Source organism: Oncorhynchus tshawytscha, linkage group LG34 (genome assembly GCF_018296145.1).
Source record: "Oncorhynchus tshawytscha isolate Ot180627B linkage group LG34, Otsh_v2.0, whole genome shotgun sequence".
Lineage (NCBI taxonomy): Eukaryota > Metazoa > Chordata > Actinopteri > Salmoniformes > Salmonidae > Oncorhynchus > Oncorhynchus tshawytscha.
The window spans coordinates 4,747,673-4,767,966 of record NC_056462.1 but is presented as its reverse complement, the minus strand read 5'-3'; the positions used below and the strand labels follow the sequence as shown (position 1 = coordinate 4,767,966).

The window sequence follows — 20,294 nt, the reverse complement described above, 5'->3', positions numbered from 1 at the left end:
CTGATGACGTAGCTAAAAAAAAAGGTAAAAGTTCATTCACACATGCCAAGAGAAACAAACATCAGAACAGCAACAAGGACCAGATCGAGGTGACAGACAGCTTTTTAAGATAATCGTATTCTTCTTTATGACTACAGTTTAGATCAAACGAGACTGTTGCGAGCGACACAGCAAGGAAAGTGGAATCAGCCAACCTGGCTTCCTTATAAGCTCACTGACTCAGTGGTCACGACGAATGAAGGTATGAGCCGAGGTGAAATGCTAGGCTAGGTTAGCTAACGAACGGTGACTGCATACGACGACCCACAGGTGATACGTTAACGATACTAGCTAGCGGTAGCCGTCAAAGCAGCTCTCAAACCGATGTGATCATTAAATAAATATGTTTGATACAGTCAATTTTGTCATTTAACTAGCTCAAGTGACGCAACAAACTTGGTTCTCTAATTTCTACATTCCAACACAGTCTGAACTTTCACATGAGCTGGCTAGCTCTCTGACTGGTTCTCTTGAATCTAGCCGATTAAACTAAATTCTGCGATTTTAAGATGGAGGCGACTAGTGTGGCTGTGGGCGGACTGGAGCTCCGACATCACATACATTTAGTTTTTATCAATAACTACTGATTTCAGCACCCAACCATGCGGGCTATTCTTTTGAGTCCTGAAATCAGGAGTTAGTTTTATAACGTCGTTGAGCTCCTGTCCCCCAGACTAGTCACCGCTCAACTCCATCGTAAATCGTTGAGTTTAGTCGGCTATCTCCAACTATGCATGTTGACCGCTCAACAGCTATAGCTAGCTAGCATTAGCATTGCCTTCCCTGCCAGCGGGCCCAGTAAGAAATATTCTCTAATGCATAAACTTCACCCATAGCATCTAGGCAGGCTAACCGGTCTTATCTAGGTTAACGTTAGATAACGCCAGCTTTGACAGTGTAGCTGCTTAGTATTTGCACATGTCAGGCATAGCTAGCTGGATAGTAACAACAACTGCGTGTTTCACATTGCGAACTCTCTGTCGTTGTTTTTGTAATGACATTTCACACCTAGCTAAGCTATAACTCTAATTTATTTCGCAGGATGGCTGGTGTTTTCGATATTGACCTGGAGTCAGAAGACCTTAGCGACGCAGAGGTGGGGATTTGTCACTTGTTTTGTTGGGAATTTGAGGACACTTTTTGTTGTTGTTATGGAAGTAAATTAGGGTACCTAACTAACTTGCTATCAGAGTGTCAGATCGGGGATGTGTTCAGTGTAGTGAAAACGCCCAGAATAAACAGCATATTAACTACAAAGTTGTTCCCCAAAACAAAGATTTATGCATGTTCTGTGATATTAAATAATGCTATCTTCAGTCTATTGGCAGTGACCCTTCACTTCTCTACAGTGAATTAACTTTGACCTCCTCTCTTCTGGCCCTCTTGTGCTCTGTAGGATGATGTTTGTGACTTCACCATAGCAGAGACAGACCTGTAAGTGGAACTCTGAATGTAGTCACTTGTCCACCATTCTTGCTTGAGACTATATTGACAAGATGGCGCCAGAGCACAAGGCTGACGTTTTATGTTTTCCTAACCAATTGTGGTTTTTGGTTAGTTTCTTTGCGTTGTGTGTAACTTATTTTTAAATTAATTTTTTAACTTATTTTGTATGTAATGTTGCTGCTAACGTCTCTTATGACGGAAAATAACTTCTGGGCATCAGAACTGTGATTACTCACCACGAAGTGGCAGAATCCCTTTTTTCCTTTAATGAGCCTGACGTGAATGATATACTGCTTCCCCGGGAACGCCCAGATCCCTGTCATTTGCGTGAAGAAAAGGTGGACAAAAAGGGTCCAGAGGTTGGGCTGCCTTCTGAGAATTCGTAGGCGATCGAGTAAACCCCTACTGCCTTCCATTCTGCAAATGTGCAATCTTTGGAAAATAAAATTGATGACCTTACGCGGAAGACTAAACTACCAATGGGACATTCAAAACTGTAATATCTTATGCTTCACAGAGTCGTGGCTGAACAACGACATTATCGACATACAGCTGGCTGGTTATACGCTGTATCGGCAGGACAGAACAGCAGCGGTGGACTATGTATTTTTGTAAATAGTAGCTGATGCACGATATCTAAAGGAAGTCTCAAGGTTTTTCTCACCTGAGGTGGAGTATCTCATGATAACCTGTAGACCACACAATCTACCTAGAGAGTTTCTGTATTTTTCATGGCTGTCTACATACCACCACTGATGCTGTCACTGACCGCACTGAATGAGCTTATTCCGCCATAAGCAAACAGGAAAACGCTCACCCAGAGGCGGCGCTCCTAGTAGCCGAAAACTTAAATCCGTCTAAACAAATTTCTATCCGCATATTAAATGTGCAACCAGAGGGGGGGGGATTCTGGACCACCTTTACTCCACACACAGAGACGTGTACAAAGTTCTCCCTCATTTTGGCAAATCTGACCATAATTCTATCCTCCTGATTCCTGCTTACAAATGGTTAGATTCTGGGTTAAACTTGGGACAGTGTTATACTCAGAAGTATAGTATCTAAGTAGTGATAGACTGTTTTTTTACATCAAAAGTTAATGTTTATCTGTAGGAACCAGATGGCTTTGGCATGTGTTTGGTGGATGGGAGGCAGTCACCGGATTGCTAGACGGGATACGGGTGGAGATCTTTGGATTGGGCATCAAGGGGGTTGAGGTCAGGTCAGATCCCCTTAAGGTAATAAACCATTGTTTCTCCCTTATCTCTTCATCTTCCAGTCGAACCATAAAAGATGTAAGGATTTGGAGAGGAGTGCCTAAATTGGAGTATATATTAGAGGTCGACCAATTATGATTTTTCATCGCCGAGACCGATTATTGGAGGACCAAAAGGGCCGATACCGATTTAATCGGCTTTTTAAAAAATAAAATACATTTGTAATAACGACAATTACAATAATACTGAATGAACACTTATTTTAACTTAATATAATACATCAATAAAAATCAATTTAGCCTCAAATAAATAAATGTTCAATTTGGTTTAAATAATGCAAAAAACAAAGTGTTGGAGAATAAAGTAAAAGTGCAATATGTGCCATGTAAAAAAGCTAACCTTTGAGTTCCTTGCTCAGAACATGAGAACATATGAAAGTTGGTGGTTCCTTTTAACATGAGACTTCAATATTCTAAGGTAAGAGGTTTTAGGTTGTAGTTAATATAGTATTTATAGGACTATTTCTCTATACCATTTGTATTTCATATACCTTTTGAGTATTGGATGTTCTTATAGGCACTTTAGTATTGCCAGTGTAACAGTATAGCTTCCGTCCCTCTCCTCGCCCCTACCTGGGCTCGAACCAGGAACGCAACGACAACAGCCACACTCGAAGCTGCGTTACCCATCGCTCCACAAAAGCCACAGCCCTTGCAGAGCAAAGGGAATAACTACTCCAAGTCTCAGAGCGAGTGACGTTTGAAACGCTATTAGCGCACACCCAGCTAACTAGCTAGCCATTTCACATCGGTTACACCAGCCATGAGGCTGATAGGCTTGAAGTCATAAACAGCGCTGTGCTTGTGAAGAGCTGCTGGCAAAACGCACGAAAGTGCTGTTTGAATGAATGCTTACGATCCTGCTGCTGCCTACCATCGCTCAGTCAGACTGCTCTATCAAGTCGGACTTAATTATAACATAATAACACACAGAAATCAAAGCCATTGCTCATTAATATGGTCAAATCCGGAAACTATAATTTCAAAAACAAAACGTTTATTATTTCAGTGAAATACGGAACCGTTCGGTATTTGATCTGACGGGTGGCATCCCTAAGTCTAAATAATCTTGTTATATTGCACAACCTTCACGTTATGTCATAATTACGTACAATTCTGGCAAATTAGTTTGCAATGAGCCAGGCTGACCAAACTGTTGCATATACCCTGACTCTGCGTGCAATGAATGTAAGAGGAATGACACAATTTCACCTGGTTAATATTGCCTGCTAACCTGGATTTCTTTTAGCTTAATATGCACGTTTAAAAATATATACTTCTGTTTTTTTGAAAGAAAGGCATTGGTGTTTATGGTTAGGTACAGTCGTCCAACGATTGTGCTTTTTTCGCAAATGTGCTTTTGTTAAATCATCCCCCAGTGTTGCATCGATTATATGCAACGCAGGACACGCTAGATAAACTAGTAATATCATCAACCATGTGTAGTTATAACTAATGATTATGATTGATTGGTTTTTGTAAGATAAGTTTAATGCTAGCTAGCAACTTACCTTGGCTTCTACTGGATTTGCATAACAGGCAGGCTCCTCATGGAATGCAATGAGGCAGGTGGTTAGAGCATTGGACTGGTTAACTGTAAGGTTGCAAGATTGGATCCCCCGAGCTGACAAGGTGAAAATCTGTCGTTCTGTCCCTGAACAAGGCAGTTAACCCACCGTTCCTAGGCCGTCATTGACAATAAGAATGTGTTCTTAACTTACTTGCCTAGTTAAAGGTATTACAAAATACTGAGAAATCGGCAAAATCGGCGCCCGATTGTCATAACTTGAAATCGGACCTAATTAATATACATTATATATACACCTCTAGTGTACACTACATCAGTCATTGGCTTCATCAATAAGTGCATTGATGACGTCGTACCCACAGTGACCGAAAGTACATACCCCCAACCAGAAGCTATGGATTACAGGCAACATTCACATCGAGCTAAAGGCTAGAGCTGCTACTTTCAAGGAGCAGGACTCTAGCCCGGAAGCTTATAAGAAATCCCGCTATGCCCTCCGACGAACCATCAAACAGGCAAAGCGTCAATACAGGACTAAGATCGAATCGTACTACACCGGCTCAGATGCTCGTCGGATGTGTCAGGGCTTACAAACCATTACATACTACAAAGGGAAGCAAAGCCGAGAGCTGCCCAGTGGCACGAGCCTACCAGGCGAGCTAAACTAATTCTATGCTCGCTTCGAGGCAAATAACACTGAAAATTGCATGAGAGCACCAGCTGTTCCGGAAGACTGTGTGATCACGCTGTCCGCAGCCGATGTAAGACCTTTAAACAGGTCAACATTCACAAGGCCGCAGGGCCAGACGGATTACCAGTACGTGAACAGCGAGCATGTGCTCACCAACTGGCACGTGTCATCACTGACAGTCTGTAATATCAACATGTTTTAAGCAGACCACCATAGTCCCTGTGCCCAAGAACACTAAGGTAACCTGCCTAAATGACTACCGACCCGTAGCACTCACGTCTGTAGCCATGAAGTGCTTTGAAAGGCTGGTAATGGCTTACATCAACACCATTATCCCAGAAACCCTAGGCCCACTCCAATTTCCATACCGCCTTAACAGATTCCCAGATGATGCAATCTCTATTGCACTCCACACTACCCTTTCCCACCTGGACAAAAGGAACACTTATGTGAGAATGCTATTCGTTGACTACAGCTCAGCGTTCAACACCATAGTGCCCTCAAAGCTCATCAATAAGCTAAGGACCCTGGGACTAAACACCTCCCTCTGCAACTGGATCCTGGACTTCCTGATGGACCGCCCCCAGGTGGTAAGGGTAGGTAACAAAACACCCGCCACACTGATCCTCAACACAGGGGCCTCTTGGGGGTGCATGCTCAGTCCCCTCCTGTACTCCCTGTTCACTCATGATTGCAGGGCCAGGCACGACTCCAACACCATCATTGAGTTTGCCGATGACACAACAGTGGTTGGCCTGATCACCGACAACGGCGGGACAGCCTATAGGGAGGAGATCAGAGACCTGGCCATGTGGTGCCAGGACAACAGCCTCTCCCTCAACGTGATCAAGACAAAGGAGATGATTGTGGCCTACAGGGAAAAGAGGACTGAGCACGTCCCCATTCTCATCAACGAGGCTACAGTGGAGCAGGTTGAGAGCTTCAAGTTCCTTGGTGTCCACATCGCCAACAAACTAACATAGTCCAAGCACACCAAGACAGTCGTGAAGAGGGCACGACAAAACCTATTCTCCTCGGGAGACTTAAAAGAAGCTTCTGGCCATCCAGGACCTCTATACCAGACAGTGTCAGAGGAAGGCCCTAAAAATTGTCAAAGACTCCAGCCACCCGAGTTATAGACTGTTCTCTCTGCTACCGCATGGCAAGTGGTACCGGAGTGCCAAGTCTAGGTCCAAGAGGGTCAAAACAGATTTGGCCCCTAAGCCATAAGACTCCTGAATATCTAATCAAATGGCTACCCAGACTATTTGCATTGCCACCCCACCCCCCTCTTACACTGCTGTTACTCTTTGTTATCATCTATGCATAGTCACTATAATAATTATGCCAACATGTGCATATTACCTCAAATAACCGGTGCCACCGCACATTGACTCTGTACCGGTACCCCCTGTGTGTTGTCTCGCTATTTTTATTTTACTGCTGCTCCTTAATTACTTGTTACTTTTATTTCTTATTCTTACTCCTTTTTTTCTTTTAACTGCATTGTTGGTTAGGGGCTCGTAAGTAAGCATTTTACTGTAAGGTGTACACCTGTTGTATTTGGCGCATGTGACCAATACAATTTGGTTTGATCTTTCACTGAATCCTTTAAACTCACCCTCACTCATTCCCCTCTTAACTCTCTTATCCCCCTCTCACTTAGTGTTCAGACAGAAGAGATAGAGCTGACCAGTGCCGTTGTCAACAGAGACAGTGAGAGGATCGGACCAGACAGCTTTGAGCTGCTAAGTGTGCTGGGCAAGGGGGGCTATGGCAAGGTGTGTGTGTGTGTGTGTGTGTGTGTGTGTGTCCGTCCGTCCGTCCGTCCGTCCGTCAATCAGTGCGTGTTTGCGTTTCTAAGAGTTTCAGCTTCACAATGTACTTGGATATACACCATACTCTTGTTCAGAAACTCATCCCGTTTGTCATTAACCTATTTTAACAATTGTATTTTTTACTTGCAGGTTTTCCAGGTACGGAAAGTGCAGGGTGCACAGACGGGGAAGATATTCGCAATGAAGGTTTTAAAGAAGGTACATAAGATTCCTCTCAATCATTTTTCTCAACCAAAAGAATGCTCTAAACATTGCTATGGTACCAGGGCAAAATGTAATGCCTCTAAATACACAACTGACTTTCTCCTATCTCCACCCCCCCCTCTCCTCCCACCCATCCCTCACTTTCTCTCCTCCCACCCATCCCTTGCTTTCTCTCCCTGCCAGGCGAAGATCGTGTGTAACGCCAAGGACACGGCCCACACGCGTGCGGAGCGGGAGATTCTGGAGACGGTGCGGCACCCCTTCATCGTGGACCTGCTGTACGCCTTCCAGACCGGGGGTAAACTCTACCTCATCCTGGAGTGTCTCAGTGGTGAGCGATTCGGGAAGGGCGGGAGAGGGACATGCTGTATGCTTTTGACCTCGTCCTGGAGGGAGGGGATCTGGGTAGGAGAACCGTGTCGATCTCTGAATCCTGGCATGTCAACTTCTATCGACACTTCAATCTCCTTAATCGTGTTTTTGTTTATCAGGTGGAGAACTGTTTATGCAGCTGGAGAAGGAAGGAATCTTCATGGAGGACACAGCCTGGTAAAAGCCAGATGCTTAGCTTCAGGTTATCATCGAGAAAGTGTGACGCTGAGGCCATAAACAGCAGTGAATTGCCATGTGAACATTTTGTAGGAGAGAGGAGGAGAAGATGAGATAATAGTTTGACAGTATGTGTTGCGCATGCGTACAGAGGAGTGTTAATAAATGTTTTTCCCTTCTTTGACAAACAGTTTTTATCTGGGCGAGATCGTGCTTGCTTTGGGACACCTCCACTCAAATGGAATCATCTACCGAGACCTCAAACCAGAGAATATCATGCTGAACCACCAAGGTGTGTCTGTCTGTTACGTAGAAATCAATATCAGTGAGATTAAAATAGCATCTTTAAAAAATAAAAAATAAATGATCTGCTATGGATTGGATTATTGTTATGGTTTAGAATTGACAGAGATTGTGTTTCTGTCTCCCAGGACACATCAAGCTGACCGACTTTGGCCTGTGTAAGGAGTCCATTCACGACGGCGCGGTCACGCACACCTTCTGTGGGACCATAGAGTACATGTGAGTCTAGCACCACGCTGATGAGGATGCCGTCTCTGAGTCGGCTATCGCCAAAGATTTTTATAGCTACACCAAGATAGATGTCGTTTCCAATGTGAACAGATGAGTCATAGTGGGTAGAACAAGCAAGGAGGTGGGCAGAGCCAAGCACGAGCTAGCGAGATCCTATTGGCCCGTTCTAGCATGCATCTGCACATTTCCGTTAGGGAACACCTACTCTGTGAAATGTGCGTGTGCAATGACTCAATTCAACTTTGTACTCCTAAACAACGCAATTTGTTAAACTTTGGCAAACGCTATGGTCTACAAAACTTAGTCCACTCTGTTCATAACATATTCTAGTTTTGTGAACCGAACTGTGTTGAGATCCAATGTTTCCTGGATTAGAAAACGTGCATAATGTTGGCCAAAATCCTTCTCGTTCCATCTTCTCCCACTGCCCGCCAGTGGGCTTCCTCTCACTACCATATTTGCTAGTGAGTGGAAACGCCACGCGGATGCTTCATATTTATGCGTCCAGTGAAATATCTGTCTCATTGTTCTATCTGTGATATCGCTCTCTGAGGCTGCACTACAGGTCACTGTAGTAGTCATAGTTCAGATAGGTCTTAGGTGAACTGAAGAGAAGTGTGGATTTAAAAATGTTACATTTGTCCATGGGCTGCATGGCCTAGTGTGTCATTTCCACCATATTCCTTACACTATGTTTTTATGCGAGTAAAGTAATAGCGTATATTGAAATGTGTCTAAAATGAATTATATGAGAAATGGCGGTGCGCACATATTGATGTAATAACCATCATTTTGAAGTAAACTTGAGTCACGAGATGATATGGTGTGTGGACGTCCCACTACGACTGGGGAAAATCATTCAATTTATTAGGCTACAGATGAAATGACTTATGATAAACTTCACAGGGGGGTGAAAGGTCACATTGATCTTGATGTTCTTTTCCAATAAATATGGAGTCTGATTCTGGTGACATGATGATCGATGCTTGACAACTAAAAATATTCTTATCCATAATAGAATCTCATCATGTAGACTAGCCTACCTGTGCTGTAGGCATATCTGAGCACACATGCTAAGACCGGCGTAGGCACATTTGCTATTTAACGCAATGGTTTTTGTGACCAAATTGTCAGTAGAGTTGAAAATGCTATGGAAACAGAATTTTAGATTTTGGTTTCGTACATGAAAACTTAAGCGAAAAATAACTTTTTGCGTGCACTACGTCATCATACACCGATTTTTAAAAAAATAAATAAAAATGTATCCGCACCAAGTCCGTTTGGTGGGGAAAATGTGCAGATTTTATTTATTTGGGTTTTAGGATATTCGCATAAAAATCTGTCGCATATTGGATTCTCTTTCAATCCAGGAAGTTGAGTGAACAGTTCACACTTATAGAAGGTTGAGAATCGAATTACAGCCAATTCTCATGACTCTCCTACTTAAGTCTCTTCCCTGCTCTCTCTCGCCCCTCACTCTTTCCCTCTTTCTTACATTTTCTCGACCTCCACCTCTCTTCCTCTCAGGGCTCCAGAGATTCTGACGCGTACAGGGCACAACCGGGCAGTGGACTGGTGGAGTCTTGGAGCCCTGATGTATGACATGATGACAGGCTCGGTGAGAGACAGACAGAAAGAGGGGGAGGGAGAGTGCCTGCATGAATGATGGGGGGGAAAAAATTGGGAACACTTTTGATGCTTCTTTCTAAACCAATCAGATACCATTTGAAAGATGTTTGACTCAAACCTCTGGTCTTCCCGCCTGTCCCCGTAGCCTCCGTTCACTGCTGAGAACAGGAAGAAGACCATTGATAAGATCTTGAAGTGTAAACTCAACCTACCGCCCTACCTCACACTGGACGCCCGAGACATGATCAAAAAGGTAGAGGTGCCCACACCTCCCCATCTCATTAGGTTGAAGAACATTCATCATCCTAAGTCTAGAGGTCACTTTCTCTCTCTTGCCCACTGCCTTACTCTCTCTTGTTCTCTCTCCTCTCTCGCCTCATCTGTTTTTCTTCATCTCTGTTCAATTTAATTCAAAGGGCTTCGTTGGCAGGGGAACATGTTTACGTTGCCAAAGCAAGTGAAATGTATAATCATCTCTTTTGTCCCTGTGTGTAGCTGCTGAAGAAGAGTCCTCTTCAGAGGCTAGGCTCCAGTGCGGCAGACTGTAAAGACATACAGGTGATAGACGCACGTCTCCCGATTTTTTTTTTCTTTTTTTTTTTCTATTGACATCATCAACCTTTTGTAATAGGCTTGGGGTCAATTCAGGAAGTGAACAGAAATGTTTACCTCCTTGAATTGACTGAAATTAAATGTACCCTAACCCTGCTTTATGATCAGTTCTTATACTGATAGCAAATTGAACAAAATCCAATAGTTCATGAGCCTGTATCTGCGTTGTACAGGGATAGATTCTAAGTGCTGCGAGGGTTTTTTTTCTGCTGGTTTTACAGAAGCATCCCTTCTTCAGACACATCAACTGGGACGACCTGCTGAGTAAGAGGTGTGAGCCGCCCTACAAGCCATGCCTGGTACGACCACTATACTACTGTCACTCACCCAACAGTCCCTTTGTATTCGATAGCTAAAATGTCAAATCTGTGCTGGGTCTTTTTGACATTTTTAAGAATTGAGGAGGCACCTGTAAAGTTTGAAACTGTGGCGTACCAGTCCGAGTACAGTTTCTCCATCCCTCTGAGTACGGTTACATGCGCACAATAATATGATTATTGGGGATAGTCAGGTGAATATAATAGTTGGTTTAAAACGTTTACATGCGATTTTCCATAATAATCCGGCTTACATGGCAATCAGAAATGGGACTGATGGGACTTTTTGAGGAATGCAGAAAATCGTCAATCAAAATAAACATTCTACCACAGCGACTATGTTATTTTTGGGAAGCCTTTTCAATTCTGAGTTCGGGACATATAACGTTTACGTGAAAACAATTTCTAAGATTGCATACGTTTTTGTTTTTCCGAACTCGCTTCACTCGCACATTAGACAGAGGCTTGCGCTGCTGGAACGCCAATTGAGCTGTTTTACACGTCCTAATAATTCAAATGATTTGCTCAGAAAACCAGGTGTTTTAATCGGCGTGTGCATGTGATTTTGACCTTACGCAGATTAAGCTAAGCAGAGTAAAGTGTTCGCTCGGCCTACTGCCATAATCAGTTGAAGATCGAATTATGTGCATGTAAACGTACTCATCCCTGCATTTTATGTATCTTCTCCCACCATTTCTCTCTCTATTCAACCACTTGCCCTTTTCTCCCCCGTCTCGCTTCACCCCCTGTAGCAGTCAGATGAGGACGTGAGTCAGTTTGACACGAGGTTCACCAAGCAGACTCCGGTGGACAGTCCTGACGACTCCACAATCAGCCACCAGCACGAACACGCCTTCGCTGTGAGACTGTTACATTTTAGTCCTTTAACAGATGCGCTTATCCAGAGTAACTTACAGTAGTGAACAACATACATTTTCAGTACTAGTCCCACATGGGACTTGAACCCAGAACCCTGGCATTGCAAGCACCACGCTCTACCAACTGAGCCACGATTACCTCCTTTGTCACCGCTCTATCTCTCTCCTTTTGCTCCCTTCATCTTTTCCTTCAGTAATTTTCCTCCTTTCACCTCTCTCTGTCATGGGTTCACGCTTTCTTCTCAACCTCACACATGGGTCATGTTCATTTGGCACGAAACGGAACAAAATTGACAAATGGGGACTCGTCCAATAAAAGGTTGTTTTTTAGTTTTAAAACTGTTTCAGTTGCGAGTGTTATTGAACGCGACCCTGTTCTCACCTTTAACAAAACACCCCTTATTCTGGTCTTTCCCAAACCAACATAGAGGAGTGAAAGTGTTGCTGGAATGACTAGTCATCCTATATAATTAATTAATTAATGGATGTTGTCTGTCAGGGTTTTACCTATGTGGCTCCCTCTGTGTTGGAGAGTCTGAAGGAGGGCTTCTCCTTTGAGCCGCGGACACGTCCCGTGCGTAGACACAACAGCAGTCCACGCACCCCCATCAGGTGACACACACAGACACACACACGTATGCACGGACATGCACTCACCTTCGGGCTTTGTTTTGATTGAAGCTAAATATTTTTAATTTGGCTCTACTCCAGCATTTTGGATTTCAGATCAAACGTTTCATATGAGGCAGCAGTACAGAAATTAACTTTTTTTTTTTTTAATTTGAGGGTATTTTCACATCTGTTTTACCGTTTAGTCTCCCCATTTTGAATGTGTCATAAGTATTTGGACAAATTCACTTAGTGTGTTAAAGTAGTCAACATTTTAGTGTTTGGTCCCATATCTCTAGCACAAAGATCATACAGTGCCTTCAGAAAGTATTCTTACCCCTCGACTTATTCCACATTTTGTTTTTGCAGCCTGAATTAAATTCTTCTTTAAATTCTTCCAGCACTGTCAAGTTGGTTGTTGATCATTGCTAGACAGACATTTTCCAGTCTTGCAATAGATTTTCAAGTAGATTTAAGTGAACTGTAACCAGGCCACTTGGGAACGTTCAATGTCATCTTGGTTAGCAGCACCAGTGTATATATGTCCTTGTGTTTTAGGTAATTGTCCTGTTGAAAAGTGAATTTGTCTCCCAGTCTGAAAATCAAACTGAACCTGGTTTTCATCTAGGATTCTTTTTTTTTTATCCCCCTGAACTCCCTAGTCCTTGCCGATGACAAGCATACCCATAACATGAGGCAGCCACCAACATGCTTGACAATATGGGGAGTGGTACTCATGTGTTGTGTTTGATTAGCCCCAAACATAACGCTTTGCATTCAGGACATAAAGTTCATTTCTTTGCAAAATTTTTAGAAGTTTTACTTGAGTGCCTTTTTTCATTTTCAATGATTTTTAAAAAATGTCAAAAAATAATTCCACTTTGACATTATGGGGTATTGTCTGTAGGCCAGTGACTCAATATAATACATTTTCAATTCGGGCTGTAGGGGTGTGTGAATACTTTCTGAAGAGGAGGAGGAGGGGGGGGTATTTATGCCTAACTTTCTCAGTCATCATTTGTGATGATCCATAATCATGATGGCGTACATATTAATGTAGACGTTTTCAGAAACATATTATATTCTTGTTTACAATTAAAAGTGACTCAAATGACAGGTATTTAAAATTAATTTATGTAAGGCACAAAATGATCTGAAAAGAAACCAAATTACAATTGCATCCAACAGGTTTTTAGTTACACACATAATGTAATCATGTGTGCTAGCATTATGGGACCAAATACTACACTTTTGACTATTTTAATACACTAAGTGAATTTGTCCAAATACATATGAGACCTTCAAAAGAGGGAGATGAGATTCACAAAGTGCTTTCATTTCTTAACGGTAAAATAGATATGTATGAAAATACTTTAGAATTAAAGGTGGCATTCTGTACTGTCGCCTCTTATGAAACATTTGATCTCAAATCTAAAAATGCTGGAGTATAAAGCCAAATGAAAAGATTTAGCTTCACTGTCCAAATAAATACTTAGGGTAGTGTGTATGCATGAGATATATATATATATCACACACACACCTCTCTCAACCCCACCAACAGATTGATATGTATTTCCCTTATCTAATGTCTCATAATTTCTTTCTATTATTATTCTTCTTCTTCTCTCTCCTCAGTCCTCTCAAGTTCTCTCTCCCCGGGTCGTTCACCAAGTCCTCAGGGGGAGGAGAGAGCGAGTCGGACCTTCTCTCCCAGACCTCGTTCCATCTCCCGCCGACCGCCCCGCCCACCGACAACGGCGCCACGCAGCCAATCCGCACGCCGGGCCGGAACAAGAAGCAGAAGGGTAACCGGAGATGAACTGGAGTAGGCGGAGTCAGGAGGAGTCCGAGCTTTTGGCCGCGTTCCAGGCCGACTACTTTGCAGTTGCGCCGCGCGCATCCACCAATGGCTGAATGCCACGTCATCGACAGTTGGGCGCTGGTTGCTATATCATACGATGTGGTTAGCGGATATGTTTAACACCGATCCAGGCGTTGTGACATCTGGCAGACGACTGCTAGTCTGTCTGGAACGCGGCCGTCCTCAGGAGGCCCTGTGTTTCTCACAGTCTGGGTCCCAAACCCCATACTGTGCACTCGCTCCCTTCCCCTTATACCCTCGTTGACTCATTCCTTTGAGGTCTGAATGGGGGTGAGCTTAGTGGTCATTTTGAAGAGCTACAGGGTGTGTAGGTCTTTGTTCCAGCCAAGCACTAACACACCTGATTCAGGTCTTGATGATTAGTCTAGTAGAATCAGATGTGGTAGTGCTGGGCTGGTGCCCACCTCTACCTGCTTTTACATGTCCAGTCGTCACAGACCCACTAAGGGAAGTCAACAAGAGTTTAGGGAACGGGTTGAGTTATCAGTTTGGGATCCAGCCACTTCACTTGAATGTTTCTCAACTTGCCACATAAGCAAAGAGAACACCAACTACTGCCAAAGCATTTGACATTGCTGTTTATCAAAATGTTAAAGGTCGACTTTGGGCAGAAATAACAGCTTTATAACTGATCAGTGCACTGTCTTACCAGGTTATTTAATGCTTTAAAAAACAAAACAATTTGATGAATAAGACATTTCACTACAGAAGTGGCATTTCTTCCTGAGCTCTACAGTTTCTGGCCAAAAACAAATCATGTGAAATGACGTCCACGTGTACTGGAGGAGTTCCTTGGCTAGCTACATTGGCTAGCGTAGCTAACGAACTAGCAACGTTGGTCGCGGCGCGGCACGCATGACCAGAAAAACACATCAATGAACCACCACAGCTCATTTTCTGTTTGGAAGTTGAGAAATAGGCAGAGTTGGACCGTATTTCGTTCCCAAAGTCGAGCTCTAAATGGGTCGTTTTAGGCTAGTGATCATTGTCATAATGCAAGAATGAAAGTATTGAATGACGCACATTTCCAAAAACACTGTGTAAAATAGACACTCGGCTTAAAGATGGTCTTTAAAATATATAGTATTTTTTTGGTTTATGGGAACGACTGCATTTATACATGAGCTCATATTACAGCTGTGAAGCAATTCGGCTCATATGTATGAGTCCCATGTGTCTGAAGCGATGTTGAATTAGCCTTTTATTTTGAACATGCACTCCTACCATTTACTTTACTCATGTCACGCAGAACCATAGTTCGAGCAAACCGTTGTATATGTGGGCAGACCTGGGTTCAAATAGTATTTGTTTTCTAACCGCTTGAGCTCCGCTCGATTGAGCTCGTCTGCCGAAATGGGACCAATGGAATAGTCCCAAAAGTCGTAACTCTGCCCATCTGGCGCTCCAGTCAGGCTCAATCAAATGATCAAAGAAAATGGATACTATTTGATTTTGAACCCAGGTCTGGTGCCAACGTGGCACCCGTTCACATTCTTGGTGAACTCTGTTTATCCATGGCTCTTTCATCAACCATCCTGTCTTACTTTTGTGAGGACTAGTTTTGGAAGACACAAGACCTCTATGTGTCATATTTGTGTCTGGGGACGGAAATAATATTGGCAAATGTATATTTCATTTAAATATAGTATTATTTAATGGACTGATGACATGTTCTGGATCAAAGTGGAATGTTTGATTTTATTTTCTCTGGCTAATGTGGTTGTGAGGAAGATAGGGTTGCAGAATCCTGAAGAATAAAGACATATTGAATGTCTGGACTCTGTGGTATTAATTTTGGTTTAATGCAACGTCTGTCTGGTCAGTCCATCGGTTTGTCACAGGAATTGAACAACAGCCTCCATAGTCCAGAGGTAATGCAGGATATAGTTCCCTAACTGTCCTGTTGACCTCTGGGTCAGTCCTAATAATTGAATAATTCTAACACATTTAGTGATTAAAGAATCGCTGAAAACTTTCTCTTGCACACGTACGGTTGCGGCCAAATACACTGGGTATACTAAATGTTAGGAACGCCTTAATGTTGAGGTGCCAAAAAAATAAATGCTCATTTTATCTGTCTCCCTTCATCTACAATGATTTGAAGGGGATTAATATGTGGGATCATAGCTTTCACCTGGTCAGTCTGTCATGGAAAGAGCAGGTGTTGTTAATGTTTTGTATACTCTGTGTATTTTGGCACCCTTGCACTTTTTCAATGGAGGTTAATGCAGCGGAATGTTCAGTGTTCTCTTTAGTAAACTGATTGAATGGATATTTTTACCTAGTAGGCAACTGCAACTTACCACAGGTGAGAGAAATTACACACAATCACCTACCTCCAACCAAATTAATTATAATTCAGAATCATTTAGTCCAGGACATCTTTTACTTTAAAGTGACAAATCTCTATCTGTTTAAAAAAATGAATGTAGGTGCAGAGTTGTAAATCAAACAAATACACGTGAACACTGTTTTCAACATCAACTTATTTTAGCAGAAATAGGGAATTGTGTAATATAAATTACAAGCAGGAATCTATTAGCCAGTTTATTAAAACACAAATGTAACAGGGATTACCAAAAAAAACTATTTGTCTGAAATTAACATTGACACGCTTAAATGAAAAATATACTCCATAGGAAGAGTGAATTGAGTCACAAAATTAACATCTTCAACAATTTTATTTTATCCCACTCTTAACCCCTTCCTCCCTCTTTCCTTACAGTGCTGTGAGGTCACAAGTATCTCCCTCACTGGAGTTTTTCCCTGTTCGCTCTTCTTCACCACCCTCCTTCCTTCCATCAGTTCTCTCTCCTTTCATGTTATACTGGCCTCCCTCGCTCCCACTCTTCCTCTTCAACGCCTCCTTTTTCTCATCATCCTCTAGGTTCTTGGCTCTCTCGCTGAGGTCAATCCCGTCTAAACTGGAGTAGTCGTCTGAGGAATCTCCTTCATCCTGTCCCCCTCTCACTCCTGCAGCAGCCTCTCCATCTCCACTCTTCCCCCCCTCTCCCTCCTCCTCGTCCCCCTCCACCACTCTCTTCCCGGGCCAGAGGCTGAGCCCCAGCCAATCCTCCAGGCTTCTAACCCTGCCCCTCATGCGCTCCCTGACGCCCAATAACAGCCGAGGGGCGGAGCCATCCTGGCCTGAGTGGCGGCTGTTCCACTTGTAGAAGCACAGCACGGTAATCGCTAGGAGAAGAATGATGACCAGGACCACGATGAACCCCGTATTTAACAGAGCAGGTGAGGGTTTATTATGGGATGGATTGGTTGAGGTGCTGGGGGAGGTCTTGGGAAGAGACGTAGGGATTGTCTGTTTAGTGAGTGAGGGGGATGTGGTCTTTTCAGTCTGCTGGGTTGTGTTTCCTGATGTTGCAGATGTCTGACTCTCTGTGGATGTGGGTGTACCATTCGGGGGGGCTATTGTCATGCCAGAATGATTACCATGCATTCCTCTGTCATGCTTCTCAGGTGTGGATTGGTCAGTGGAGTTCCTGGTATCATTTAAAAGTCCACCTCTCATGTTCGTCTTTTCAGTTTGTGTGTTCTCGTTGAAAGCTCCATTTGAGACAGGCGTGGCTTCATGGACGAAGATCAAGAGGACCAGGGAGAGCATGCTCAGCGCCAGGGTGATATTGGCCTTCATTGTGACTGAGAGAGAGAGACAGAGAGAAATGGAGGATAAGGTGATGTCAGCCTAACATGGTGGGTGACAGGAAGAAATGTAACACAGGCCTAAATGACTCATATGAGGTGGAGAATGAGAACAAGAAACAGAACACCAAAGTAGGTTACAACATATTTGCTGTTTTAAGTGTACAATAAAAGGGACTTAAAGTTAATATTTATGTTCAGATTAATTTCATGCATCGGAAACACAAAGGTGTGCTAGCATGCACACGCACGCATGCACCGACACACAGGAAATGGCGGTGTGCTCCAGAAGCTGTTAACAGGAACTAAAGGCTGCTTTTGCGGCTGAGCCACCTGTCCTGCATCCTCCCTCGTTTTGCAAACTGAACCACCATTTGACAACGCATGCAACTAGCAGAAGAAGGTGCATGAGAGGAAAAAGAGAGAGAACGCCCAGTCTAAACATTCACATTACTATCGCAGATTCAAAATGGCTGAATTTTCCCTTAAGAAAGCAGAAACACTAAGTAACCGAAGATTTAGACCACTGCAAAGCCTTTAACCTTCTCTACATTCCTGAACAACGGCACACACAGAAGAGGTCAATAACCACTGTATGGCCAATTTACTCTCTTTCATTCAATTCAAGTAATAAAGCAGAACTATAGACCATATAACCTCATCTGTTCTGTCAGTATAATCTCTGTGGTGCTTCAATTGCTGAGCTGTGTTGTGGTAACCAGGCCCAGCCCACAGAGAACTATTAGAATCCAACACTCAAACCCACATGAATTTCTAAAACGGACAACTGATTGTGTCTGTGCATGTTTCCAACTGATAAAACAAAGTTGGATTGGATTAGAATGACTATGTCCTTCCTCAGGAGTCTAAATCCTTCTTGAACACAACCAAAACCATGCTAAATTTGCTTGGTCAATTCTCAACTGTGAAAAAACGGAAATCAAGAACATCAATGGAAATATTAAGTCCTGCTTAAATAGGAAGTGGAATACAGGATGAGAAAAGATGAAATCAAGTGTGGTCACATAATGTGCCACCCCAAACACTGTCATGTTCAGATAGCCTAGTGGAAAGGTTGCTGGATCAAATCCCCAAGCTGTTAGGTAAAAAATTTGTTCTGCCCCTGAACAAGGCAGTTAACCCACTGTTCCCGGTAGGCTGTCATTGTAAATGAGAATTTGTTCTGAACTGACTTCCCCGTGTTAAATAAAGTTTTTAAAAAAATGTTTTTGAAGTGGTGGAGTCGAGAGGGGTTGGGGGCGAAAGGTGTGGACATCGGGAGGAGATGTAGAAATGGACAACAGAGAAAGGGAGAGGATGGAGAGATTGGAGGAAAGGATCAACGACAAAGGCACAGAGAAAGACGGTCAGAGTGAGCAGAAAGCATCAAACATGACAAAGAAAACAATGGCTTTATCAAACGAATAAACATGACATGAAATCAAAGTGTTCAACTCACCTGATCAATGTGATCGATCGGTTCTGAAGTTGACAGGGAAATACAACTGAATGAATGAGACGGAGAGAAAAGATTGAAAGAGCGGGGGCTCTTGCTGATGTGTACGAAAATCGGTTAGAGAGAGAGAGAGAGAGAGAGAGAGAAAAAAGAACAGAACACAGAGGGAAGGAAGGAAGGTGGATGGGGGTAAAACACAGTGAGACAGACGTGTGTGAGGCTGCAGAGGAGAGAGCGAGTGAGAGATGGTTCAGATAAATCACAAAAAAATCTGTGATAAAAATACTATCAGAGAGAGAGACAAAATGTGTATGATTTGAATTTTGTTTTCATCAGCCAGGTGAAAAGATGGTGGGGAAAATAAGTGGATGAACTGACTCTAGATTATAGGTTTGATTAAAAAAGATGATTGGTTTAATTCAGTGGTGTAAAGTACTTAAGTACAAATACTTTAAAGTACTACTTAAGTATTTTTTGGGGCTATCTTTATATTTTTGATTTACTTTTACTTAATTCCTAAAGAAAGTAATATTCTTTGTATTCCATACATTTTCCCTGAAACCCAAAAGTACTCGTTACATGTTGAATGCTTAGCAGGACAGGAAAATAGTCCAATTCACACACTGAACAAGAGAACACATGGTCATCCCTGCTGCCTCTGGTATGGCAGACTCACGAAAAACAAATGCATCGTTTGTAATTGATGTCTTCTTAGTGTTGGAGTGTGCCCCTGGCTGTCTTTACATAATAAAAAAACAGAAAAGGGTGCCGACTGCTTTGCTTACAGTTTTTCTCAATTGCTAAAACACTAAAACCCATTGGCTGAACTAAGTTCTCAGTTGCTAAAACACTCAAACCCATTGGCTGAACTAAGTTCTCAGTTGCTAAAACACTCAAACCCATTGGCTGAACTAAGTTCTCAGTTGCTAAAACACTCAAACCCATTGGCTGAACTAAGTTCTCAGTTGCCTGGACTCATTCAGCTAATTATGCAGTCTGTTGTCAATACCTTAAACCATTTCACATGGTAAAACACAATTTGCAGATCTCACTTAGACTTTTCAGCAAAACTCTAACCACATTCTCATTCTCAAAACACATTCTGCACTCGAATGCACATGTCACCCATACTGGTAAACACAAGTGGAA

The 20,294-nt window shown here is 42.8% G+C and overlaps 2 protein-coding genes across 5 annotated transcripts; one reads left to right on the top strand and one right to left on the bottom strand.

Annotated features, from left to right (window-relative positions):
• The first annotated feature begins 15 nt into the window (after positions 1-15).
• LOC112231729 (ribosomal protein S6 kinase beta-2) lies at positions 16-15,810 on the top strand. Of its 4 annotated transcripts, none has more exons than XM_024398472.2 (16): positions 17-89; positions 1,081-1,135; positions 1,436-1,473; positions 6,647-6,761; positions 6,948-7,016; positions 7,206-7,353; positions 7,514-7,571; positions 7,763-7,863; positions 8,003-8,093; positions 9,633-9,723; positions 9,880-9,987; positions 10,230-10,292; positions 10,568-10,645; positions 11,416-11,523; positions 12,041-12,153; positions 13,786-15,810. In XM_024398472.2, exons 1-16 carry the CDS (start codon positions 43-45, stop codon positions 13,967-13,969), a joined length of 1,467 nt encoding a protein of 488 aa, XP_024254240.1. In that variant the 5' UTR covers positions 17-42; the 3' UTR covers positions 13,970-15,810. The 4 variants fall into 4 exon arrangements, with proteins under 4 accessions (XP_042167702.1, XP_024254240.1, XP_024254241.1 ...); XM_024398473.1 differs by having other exon boundaries at positions 33-241; XM_024398474.2 differs by lacking the exon at positions 17-89 and adding an exon at positions 259-309.
• Positions 15,811-16,565: 755 nt separating this feature from the next.
• LOC112231745 lies at positions 16,566-19,327 on the bottom strand. The gene is made up of 2 exons (XM_024398502.2): positions 19,149-19,327; positions 16,566-17,686 (listed from the first exon to the last, which is right to left on the bottom strand). The coding sequence occupies exon 2, from the start codon at positions 17,679-17,681 to the stop codon at positions 16,752-16,754; it is 930 nt and encodes a 309-aa protein (XP_024254270.1). The 5' UTR covers positions 17,682-17,686; positions 19,149-19,327; the 3' UTR covers positions 16,566-16,751.
• Between the last annotated feature and the right edge of the window lie 967 nt (positions 19,328-20,294).

Excerpts from the sequence above, each read along its gene's own strand:
- LOC112231745 (XM_024398502.2), bottom strand. The coding sequence starts at position 17,681 with ATGAAGGCCAATATCACCCTGGCGCTGAGCATGCTCTCCCTGGTCCTC.
- LOC112231729 (XM_024398472.2), top strand. The coding sequence starts at position 43 with ATGCCAAGAGAAACAAACATCAGAACAGCAACAAGGACCAGATCGAG. Across the intron at positions 9,988-10,229 it reads CCCGAGACATGATCAAAAAG|CTGCTGAAGAAGAGTCCTCT; the intron begins GTAGAGGTGCCC and ends CCCTGTGTGTAG. Across the intron at positions 11,524-12,040 it reads AGCACGAACACGCCTTCGCT|GGTTTTACCTATGTGGCTCC; the intron begins GTGAGACTGTTA and ends GTTGTCTGTCAG.